Source organism: Chelon labrosus (assembly GCF_963514085.1).
Source record: "Chelon labrosus genome assembly, chromosome: 3".
NCBI lineage: Eukaryota > Metazoa > Chordata > Actinopteri > Mugiliformes > Mugilidae > Chelon > Chelon labrosus.
The window spans coordinates 6,577,268-6,588,878 of record NC_140339.1 but is presented as its reverse complement, the minus strand read 5'-3'; the positions used below and the strand labels follow the sequence as shown (position 1 = coordinate 6,588,878).

Here is an 11,611-nt window from a genome sequence, read left to right as displayed (position 1 = left end):
AAAAGGAATCTGGGAGCTCAAGTAGATTTCCCTTTGGCCACCGCCTCTCATTGGTTAGCACGAGGGACTGATTTGCATGTGGTGGGAGTGTCCTGAGGCGGCACTCTGGGATGAATGACTTGTTCAAGTCAGATAGGAATAAGGCATTGCACTTAGCAGAGGTCTGCACAGCTCAACGCTGAAAATGCCTGGGTTACTTAAGCTGCCACTCTTCCTGCTATAAGTGGAAAGTGTTGGGACAGGACATAAACATGTTCAAGAGCAGACACCTCAGCCTTAGCAAAAGAGGAAGAATATGGGTAAGTTTAAGAGAATTTGCTTTATAGTACATTTTGTGATATAGTTAATGCAAAATTATTAAGGCATGAACATGATTAGGCCCCTGTTTGCATATACTATACCGTTTTTTTTCTAATATTCTGTTTAAACCAATGCAAATAAGCTCTTAAAATATTTAAGTTCATGGACTGATTTTAATACTTTCTAAAATGATAATCATAATTGAAGTTACGGATCTGAAGAGCTCAGTAACAGATAATATATCCATCACCTCGTATTTTAAATTGTACTGTTTGTCAGCTCTTGTATTAAACTGTCTTATCTTTACAGGGACTGTGCATCCTCTTGCTTTACACCGCCCCCCTTTCCTGTTTTGCAAATTTCAGTCAAGCAAAAGAGCTCATCTATAAGATAAAGGAGGGATTACCAAGGGGGACCTTCATAGGAGCCATTGGAGTAGACTTAAATTTGGATTTCACAGCTGAGCCCCCCTTTCTATTCAATCTCCCGCAAAAGAAGGTCAGCATACAGTACGTGAATCTAAATAATACCACCGGAGAGCTTTACACATCTGCCACAGAGATTGACAGGGAGACACTCTGCGCCGACAACCTGCCCGGACAGGGATGTGTCCTCTCGCTGGACGTGTTTGTGTTGCCTCAGCAGTACTTCCAGCTCGTCAAGGTTAAGATCTTAATTGAGGATGTGAACGACAACAGGCCGAAGTTCCCCACGGATGAGATCTGTATGTCTGTCCCGGAAAACGCGCCAATCAATGCTCGTTACGCAGTGGAGCAGTCTGCAGTTGATCCAGACCTGGGCCCTCACGGAGTGCAGACCTACTGGCTGGTTAATGACTTTGGCGTATTCACGTTGGACGTGGAGGAGAATGAGGGAGGAGAGCTGACACCCTTCCTCATTGTGACAGATTCTTTGGACAGAGAGACCCAGGCTGAATACATTACAGATATTATTGCAGAGGACGGAGGGACCCCTCCTCTGCTTGGCGCGGCCACTTTGAAAATCGTCATCACAGATGTGAACGATAACTGCCCTCAATTCAAAGAGTCGCAAATTAATGTCACTTTGCATGGGAATACCACCAAAGGTGCTCATTTGGCACGTCTGCATGCTTTTGACCCTGACCTTGGTGCTAATGCTCAGATCAGCTATGCTTACAGTGAACGTGTGCCAAGGGACACCAGGAGCCTGTTCCATTTGGACAGAATCACAGGGGTGATCAAGCTAGCAGGGAAAATAGACGCTGGCACGGCCACATTTTACAAACTCACTGTTCTGGCTAACGGACCTGGTTGTATCCCAGCTGTTGCCACTGTTACCGTCCGCATCATCAAAGTCGTTACCGGGCCCCCTGCTGTCATACCCAGGTATATAGCACCAGAAAAGGACGGGGTGGTGACGATAAAGGAGTCTGAGCCAGCTTTTTCTCCAATCGCTTTTTTTACTGTTAAAAACGTTGATATGAACCAAAGGGTGGACTGTCTCTTGGAAGGATCTGGTCCCTTCAGACTTGGCCCCTACCAGTTGTTCAAAAATGAATACCTGCTGGAGACTACAGAGCCCCTGGACTTTGAAAAGACGCAGGAGTACGAGCTTATTGTGGTTGCTAAAAATACAAGGGGACTCGTCATCAAGACCTTCCTTAAGGTGCAGATTTTGGACGAGAACGACAACGCACCTGTGTTTCAGCAGTCGCTGTTGGAAATATCAGTTGAGGAAAACAATCCGCCAAACACCTTCCTGACCCAGCTCCATGCCTCGGACCAGGACAGCGGGAGCCAGGGGGAAGTCATCTTCCTTCTCGGAGGTGACGCCCCTGGGATCTTCGTTGTGGATCGTGTTACGGGTGTCCTGACCGTGTCCACGTCACTGGATCGCGAGGAGAAGGAGACATACAGGTTCATAGTGAGAGCGGTGGACCAGGGGACGCCCAGGAGGGAGTCGATAGCAACGGTGGTGGTGACCGTGCAGGACCGCAATGACAACAGTCCACGCTTCATCAATAAGGACTTCACTTTCTTTGTTCCTGAGAACTTCCCAGGGTATGGTGAGATTGGCGTCCTGTCTGTGACGGACGCCGATTCTGGGGAAAATGGCTGGGTGGCTCTTTCGATCCTCAATGGCAGCGACATCTTTATGATAGACACAGGGAAAGGAGCGCTGAGGGCCAAGACACCGCTGGACCGCGAGCAACAAGGGACATACCAGCTGTGGATCGAGGCTGTCGACGGCGGGGAGCCCGCACTTTCCTCCGTAACCATGGTCACTGTGCTGTTGTTGGATGTAAATGACAACCCACCAATTGTCCTCTTCCCCCAGTCCAATCAGTCTTACATGCTAGTGCTACCCAACACTGTTCCGGGAACGTCAATCACAGAGGTGTACGCTGTGGATAAAGATACGGGCATGAATGCCGTCATCGCCTATAGTATAATTAAAAGGAAAGGCGGTGAGCCGGGGTCATTTGCCATTGACCCAGAAACAGGAAATATCACGTTAAAGAGGGAGCTAAGCAACCGGGGCCTCTACAGCCTCCTGGTGAAGGTCACTGATCACGGTCAGCCCGAACCACTTTACTCAACAGTCATGGTTAACTTCTTTGTCAATGAGACCGTGAGTAACGAGAGTTACATTCAAAGTCTGCTAACCAGAGAGGCTGACATAGAGGTAGAGGAGAAGCCCTGGTACATTGGCCAGATGACAGAAGGCCCTGAGAGGTACGAGCTGTTCCCCTGTCGGCCCGTCCTCATCGCTCTGTCAGTGACCTGTCTGGGGCTCTTCTCCCTGGTCGTCACGCTGACATCTTACATTTGCTGTAAGAGGCTTAAAAAGAGCAGGAAGAAAAAGTCGGAGGTGGAAATACCTTTAAAAATGAAAAAAGACTCGATACAGGTCGCGAACAGAAAGCTCAGGCAGATATCGAACATCTGACATTCAGCTGTCCGCACATCCAAAAACAACCACTGTTTACACGACTGTTTACAAAACTCACGGTGAGAAGTATAGATCTTACATGAAGCTCCTCCTCATGCTTTTGTCATAATGTACCTGTACAGTGACAGGACTTCTACGAGTTTCTGCGACCGTAAAGGGCACACGGACTCTAGTCTCTAGTGACACGTCATCCAAACGTGACGTGGCAACTGGCATCGACCGACATAATGACAGCATCGTTACAAAGCCATAAGTGCAACTCAATGAAGATTACTAAGGTCCTATGTAAATACTGTAAAAAAAGAAAAAAGGTTTTACAACTTTATATGAAACGTTTGCATCACAAAATGCTCCTTGGATCAATATTGGTTTAGAAAAATCTTTTTACACCACCTATTACAAATGTTATGGAGGTTATGGAAATCTAAATATATTTATTTTTTTAAATCAGATGCTATATTCATAAAACCATATATTTCTAAACTGACTGATATAGAAAAGGCTAGTTACGCTCTATTAGGACATGTTAACACACTATGCACAAAAAGACCAAAAAGAAGTTTTTCTTTCCAGAGGTTTCATCCATGTCTGTCTGCTTTAGCTCAGTTGTTATGGACTAATGTGCATTGGTATAATGATAAGTGGTTGAGGTTGTAAGCTCCAGAAAATGCAAGTAGATAGACTATGAAAAGTATTTTTTTTTTTATGTCAAAATTCTGTGAGATGTGTGAGATCCATCTGAGTAACTGACAGAAGCTGCCGGTTATTTGTGTAAAAAACCTGAAAAAACGTCATTTCAACACAGCAAAGAGTCTCATATTTTCATCACGCCGAGTAATCCGAGTTGTCTGTCTGTCATGCAAACTGCTCCATCCTTTATAGAATCGTGCGATTTCTCAATGTGTCTGTGAAAACATGCAAGTGTTTGTGAAAGAAAATCAAAGTAACTATTAAAGAAACTTTATTTTTATAATACACAGGACATTTTATTCTATATTGGTGTCACTTATATAGCCTAAATACTTCCAAATGTGTATATACGGGCAACCTTTGTCATATTTAGCTGAATCACTTACACTAGGTTGATAAGTGCTGATCTTATTCTGATTTGTTTCTTGCCTATCTGTGACTGAAACTGAAACTCTGCAGGTGAGTAAGCAAACAGGCCTCAGATGTTGCGGGAGGGAATAATTAGGTCTGTCGTTAATCAGGTTAAGACTGCACCCGCTTTCGAGATTTAATTGGTCGTGCAAATTAACTGCAGCCTTGTACGCGATGCACGTGACAGGAAACGGTTAAAGATCCAAAGCCTGCATTGTTGTTGTCATCACCTGAGAAGGTCAGAGTGGGTGAAGTAACACCCTGAGTCACACTTTGAAGCAAAAACACTGCTCTTGTTTGGAAGGTTTGAGGAACAAATCAACATCTTCTCACCTTCCTCGAGCGATATTGACAAAAACTGTACTCCTTGTACCACTTCCAACTTTGTGAAATATCGACCAGGAAATTGTGAATGTGCTTCTGACACTTATCTTCCGAAAGACGACCTGATAAGGCTTTCTGTTTTCCAAAGCTGTTGTGTCTCCCCTGCCTCGTGGGTAGTTTGCCTGAACGCAGACAGAAAGACGCTGGAGCTCTTTGTTTTCCTGTTAGCTGTGCACACTCCCAAGCGAGGAACTCTCTGTTGTATCATATGTCTTTAAAAACCAGTTCGGGTTTGGTCCTTACGTAACTGCAAACACGCAATCAAGCCTCTGCTGAGAATGTTTTCACACATGCAGCTTCTCAAGTTATCATCAGCTTTTTAGGACGGAGGCACGTCGTGTAAGCACATCGGGAGCTGGAAACGGCTCAGTGTAATCCTCAGTAATCATCTCTGGCCAAACTGTGCATTACAGAAACATGCTGAAAGATGATATACATCCATATATGCACAAAGATACGTCTTTTAAGATGGATAATAATACAGCTGCGGTAATAATAACAAAACTCCTGGGATAAAATACGTGCACTTCATCCGCCTCACATGCCAGAACAAGTGTGACTGGCTTGTGCTGTTCATTAACAATCCAAAAATATCTGCCAAATGAATAAGCTAGAACGCAGGGGTCAAACATACGGCCCGTGGGCCAAAAGCGGTCCACCGAAGAGTCTAATCCGGCCCGCGGGAAGAATTTGCAAAGTGCAGAAATTACACTGGAGACATTAACTGCATTTTTTCCAATAAAAGCCACTGCTATTCCTAGGGTTCACACTGTTGTAGTAAGAGTTATGGATTTATCCCATGAAGTTGAACATAAACAACAAACATGGCTGACCGACAGATAATGTTTGTTTCTGAAGTTACTGACATTGAGCGAAATTCAAAACTCACAAAGTTTTTCCACCACCAGTAGGTAATATACTTCTCCCATGGTAGACGCTCAACAAACCTCCTCTCTTTTTGTCAGACTCGTTCATTGTTGTTGTTTTTTTTTTAACCTTAGACTACACTTCATCTAATAACTTTATGCAGAGAGATTATAACGACATATCCTCAGGCAAAAGTCATGTCGTGTAATATGATGATATCTAGTATGGCCAAAAAACAACAGAGCAAATTATGTTTTAACATTCACAGTGTGCATCTCCATGGGTGCTGCCATTCTTGTGTGACATCAGGCTGCAGCATCTCAGTGAAGTCGGGGTAGACCGATTTGCCCCGACTTCGCTAGTAGGACCTCCGCCTTCAAGTGGTGCACTTTTCCTAGTAAGAGGTCTGAAATTTCAGACCTCCCAGTTTTCTGGAACGCAGCATCAGACCCAGAACTAAACAGAAATTGCACTTATTTTTTTTTTAAGAAATGTCCGGTTGTTCATTACATGTCTTGTAATAGTTATTACAGTCCATTCAGTATAAACATTTTCATAACGTACTTATATTTCTTTGCACTAAAACAAAGGAAAACATCTGGAGTTGATGTTATTTATACATTAATACGCTGTTGTGTTACTGGTCCGGCCCCCTTGAGATCAAACTGGGCTGTATGTGGCCCCTGGTCTAAAATGAATTGACACCCCAGGGCTAAAAGGTCGCCCAAGCATATTCATACTTAAAACACAAAAAGTGTGCTTTTGTGTTGCAATGTTTTCCAGAAAACTTCTCAAAAAAAATATGGGACCAGTTTCAGATGCTGCTGAGAGAAGTGAGAGAGTATTTAAAGACGGTTTCTGCACAATTTTACATTTTAACACCGAGCAAAAAGTTAAAGCGTGTGATTAACTGCAGTAATAACAGGGGAGTTATTATTTCACAGCTTCTCATTTCTCTTTCCCCCGCTTTGACTCTTCCAATTAGTCATTTTTTTCCTCTTGCAGGTTGAGACAGGAAACGGTCATGCGAGCCCTTTCGGCCTTTTATGGCTTCAACCCAGGTTCTGTGATGATAAAATATGCTCCCATGTGCAATAACAAACAACGGGTATTAAATGATTAGGCTTGAGCTTGATGTCAAGTTCTTCTCTTAAGGGATTCGAGCATTTTGATTATTTCCAGGCTTATTGATTTAATGCTTGCAATTATTGTTATGTTTTTAGGTGGACAAAATGACAGGGAAACATTCTGCTCTTGTGTTTTTTATTTTGGCGTACAGTATTATGATCTACAGCGGCGCCACAAACTGCAGTAAATGCGTAAAGGAGCATTCAAAAATGAACATTTTCCAGCTTGATTAAGAGAGAGTCTGCAGCTTCCTCACAGCTCTGTGACACAGTACATGAGCTATGATATTGCAGACACGTTGAGGTGTGGGAGGATGTTGGTTAAATTTAAAAATACGACTCTAACGTCAAGAAGAGAAACAGGAGACTGCGGCTGTGTGCTGCCATCCAATTTCTTTTAAAACCTGTAAACCTCATGACTTAAAACTCAGGAGATCTTCAAAGTCACTTGTTAAAAAGTCCAAGTTTTGTGCCAGCGCCTCAAGTAGATGCTGAGGCATTGGCTAATGATGGTGGCAGACGAAAAGTTGGTTAATCGTTAAAGTAGTGGAAATCTCAACCGCATGTGACGTTCACTGGTAGGCTGTCCAAGCGCTGTGGAAATCCAGATTTGGCTGCAGCGTGCACATCTGCTGCTTGCGTCAGCAGCCCCGGCGATTCGTCCTGCAGTCAGTAAGTCAGCATCCTAACCGCCACGCCGTATCAAATAGCAGTCTGATCCATACGCTCCACCGTCCGACATGATCCTCCAAAGGACCTTCGGCCGTAATCGTTTTCAACCTTCAGGAGGGTCATTTAGATATCCCCCCCGTCTCATCGCACGAATCCGGCTGGAAATGGGGTCACCCAGAACGGAGACTCTCCTCAGCTTTTCTACATGGCTGATCACCTCCGGCTGTAATCCCGCCTGACAGCCAGTTCGGCGTCTTCGGACCAGGGCAGGATGGACGCCGGCTTAAATCAGGTTCTTGAACTCTTCGTGACCCGGGGAATTAGTTTTCTGCACTAATATAACACTCAGGATGCGCTGAGGCTGGAATCGCACACCGGGGGGAATTTGGCAACTTAAGCTGCTTTCTAATTTATTAATCTCTTAATTATTTGTCTCGATAAACACATGTAAACAGATAGACAAGAGACACGGCGCTGCGGTTGTATCTCTTTGCCTCCCTCTCTCTCGCTCTCTCTTCACACACCCGCACAACCAGCGCCGCCACCTCCACCTCCCTTCCAGGAATCTGAAATTACATTAAATTCTTAATGGTGTAGACAGCAAGTAATTACCATCAGTCACAGCCCGATCCCATTTCCAGATTGGCTTTATTGTAATGTCCCTGCCTCGAAATCAAACAAATAAAGACACAATGAGAGGCCCAGGTCGGGTTACACCGGTCCGCTGAATAGAGGAGGTTACATTTCCCAAGTTATGACATCAAATACGACCCCCCCCCACCACCACGACACACACATACACACACACTGTTCAATCTTCAATAACGCACCTCCATATTCTTCCCGCTGAAAATCTCTGCCTTTGATCTAAAACATCTTTCATTTGCCGTGATGCAACAAAATATAATCCAGTCGCACTCTTTTGATCCTGCGGTGGATTACGTTACTAATTTCCTTTCTCTTTTTTTTTTTTTCCCCCTCCATCCCTATTTCTCTCTCGCTTTCATCCAGTTTCATCTCGCCAAAACACTGAGGGGCTTCCAGGGAATTAACTGCAACAAGTTTTTTTTTTTTTTTTTTTTTTTTTCTTTATCCCTCACAACTGCTAACAATTTAATACCATCCTGTCCTGTCACCGGATTTGTTCCCCATCCCGGCCCTGAGGCGGTACATTTGGACAGTGGCGTTTCTGTTCCCGTGGCTCAAAAACATTTCAAAACGCCGTCATTAAAAGTCTTCAGAGAGGCTGCTCTGACAGTGACAGTAAGCACGAGCCACCCATCCACAATACGGCATTGTTCAAAGGGTCTTTTTTATTTTTTAATCTATAATGGAACAGTGACACGCTGTCACTAATGGTAAATGTGCATTTTTTCTTTACTTTATTATGTTGTCTAGGAATCAAGATAATTGTGGTGTGCATAGAAGAAAGAAAGAAAACATTAAGGGGCAATGTCGAGTATTCGATGACTGTTTCAGATGGCGAAAATATAAAAAATACAAAAAAAACTTGGAGGAAAAAGTGGAAAAAGTGGAGTAGACACACTTTAACTGAAAGAGTCTTCCAATACAGGACACTGGTCTTCCCTTGGCGTCCTTTGCGATGTGTAATCGAGGGGTCACTGGCATAATAATCTGTTTAGAGTTCCATACAGTTTGTTTGACCTTTGTGCTGCATTGAACAATTGCAGAAGTATTTCTCGGACCAACCTGTTCAGGCTGAATTCTTCGCTGTAAAACTTTTGTGCAACCTGAAACCGAACTGGAAAGCGAGATTTGCTTGCACAATGTGATCTTGCGCCAGCGTCGCTGTGACCTCAGCAGCACGTGAGTTCCAACACATTAGCTCTGAACTATTACACACCCACATTACATCGCTACAGGTGAATCTGGACTTCTCTTTGCAGCATTTTTAACTTGTCATAATAAGGAAGCGGCTGTATTAAGAAGGGCCGCATTCCACTTTAGGGAGTTGCTGCTTTGTGGCATGCTAGTTCACCATTGTGTATCAGGGGTGGCATCAGTTCAGATTTATGATGGAAGTCAATGATGACGTCACTAATATAAACACAGTAGAAAGTAATTAAATCTATATTCTTGGCCTGAACACATATGCTGTGAACAGACAGCTCATGTGCTACACACTGTGCGCTGCAGATATGTATAGCCTGTATAAAAACAGGCAGCAGCTCAGCACCATCAATAACATTTAATAATACTCCACAGCCTGTTGTAAGATGGGATAGTGTAGCATCGTATTTCTCTGAAGCCTCCTCCGTGTACTGCAGCTAAAGGTCTAATAACTTAAGATAAATTGTTGATGTGCAGCCTCCTTCTCTCTGTTACCGCAGGACGTTTGGTGAAGTCGTTAATCGACTGCGGTCGAGAAGATTTGGACCGCTCCTCTGCTAGCTTCAGCGGATGCCTTTCAGATGACTGTGCATTGCAGTAGTACTTTTGTTGTATTTCAGGACTGACTTACATATTCTTCATGTCATGGTAGTATGGGCTTTATCTTTAGTGAAGTATTTCCACTCACTTGATGAACCACTGCTAGTTCGCTGCAACGACCCACTGGGCTCCTCACCTGTCTTCTCTGAGGCGTCCATGTTGTTATTGTCACGTGATCAGTGACTGGTCGACATGATACTTGAAGCGTCATGGCACAGCAGTGAAGTCGGCAAACCGATTAGTCGACTAGTCTGTACAACCCATATTGTATATTTCTACTTTTCCTGCAAATCTTTTATAAAAATGCTCTATAACTGCATTTTTAGGCTATTTATGGTTATCGGGGTTGAATCAGTTCAGCACAAGCTGCGCAAATTCTTGCATACGAACTTATGGTGTGAGTTTCTCTTCCAGTTATGTGCTTGCACACTTTTTATGTCTTTTCTCATCTCTTCATCTGCAGGATCTATACACTTTGCAGCCACTAGTAAGAGATGATTTGACTGTCTCTTGCAAAGATTGGTTCTTTAGAAAATAATTCCCATTAATCTCTTATTTGCCCTTGGTTGTTTATAAGCAACAAAAACTTATGATGGGAAACGATCCGGAAATCACTCCTCCACATGCACAATGTGCCAAAATTAGCACTAAGTCAGGCCACTTTCCTTCAGGGCATGTCCACATTCTCACCACCAACAAATCCCCAATCAGCACGTACAGACACGAACAAAAAAAACAACAGACTTAACCGTCTTCCTGCCTTTTAAGTGTTCCTCAGCCGCAGCAAACCGCCCTCTATTGTTAGACCCCCGATGGTAAAAGAGAAACTCACAAAAAAATTAATTACTCGTGTATTACACTGGAGAGTTCCTGGCCCTAATAAGCCCCGACTGCAATTTGAATCAATCAGCCGTTCCTCAGAGCAATGATTTTCAGTCACTCCAGCTGTTAACTTTTCCTCCAAAGTGATGCACTCCATGCCCGCTTGTGGATGCTTGTGTTTAATTGGAGCGGCGAACGGATTTCTAAAGGAGAACAGACTAACAAGTAGAGAATTGTTAATGAAATAATCGTTAGCTGACTACAAGGCCAGCTGGATCGCCACTCTCATTCCAGTTTTCACTCTGGATTTACAGGGCCTCCCACTCCTCTGTACTTTCTTTTTCTGGACTGACACTATTTACCCACTGGCTCCCTCCAGGCAGATGTGGATCAATGCTACATGGGCCCTTAAAGATATAACAGCAGCAGAACTGGAAAGGCAGAACAAAACAAATATTAGCAGGCTGGCTATAAGTCCTTTTTGTTAGCCTCGAGGATGGTTTTTATTTAACTTCATGCTGATTGATATACTGCTGTCTTTGCTTCTGTCTGATACTCCCAACTTAGTGGGTGTTTTAGGGACCAGCTTTGGGCAGTAAGTTAAAAATTATATGATTGTGTTATTGATGCCAAATGCTTGGTGATGCAGTTCTCAGGGATCATTATAGCTTCTTCAGTCCATCCTCTGCTTGTTCATTGTTTTTAGGCTTTTCAAGGGATAACTTCACCCCACATTTCAGTTCTCTTGCCATTTAACTGTTGCATGCCTTTGCAGCCATTAAATAAAATATATTTATTAGTTTTTTAATTATTCAGATTCAGAAAACTTTATTTGTCCCCGGGGGCAATTTAAGGCGCATGTGAGCAGCATGCAAAAACGTGCAAGAAGACACTATTAAAGAAACAATAAAATAGAATAGTACACAATATAATATATACAAAAATGTTTATGT

General features: G+C 43.5%; 1 protein-coding gene across 1 annotated transcript; it reads left to right on the top strand.

Moving 5' to 3' along the window:
* The first annotated feature begins 232 nt into the window (after positions 1 to 232).
* Positions 233 to 4,734, top strand: pcdh20 (protocadherin 20). The gene is made up of 2 exons (XM_084541708.1): positions 233 to 299; positions 610 to 4,734. The coding sequence occupies exons 1-2, from the start codon at positions 252 to 254 to the stop codon at positions 3,229 to 3,231; spliced, it is 2,670 nt and encodes an 889-aa protein (XP_084397834.1). The 5' UTR covers positions 233 to 251; the 3' UTR covers positions 3,232 to 4,734.
* The last annotated feature ends 6,877 nt before the right edge of the window (positions 4,735 to 11,611 follow it).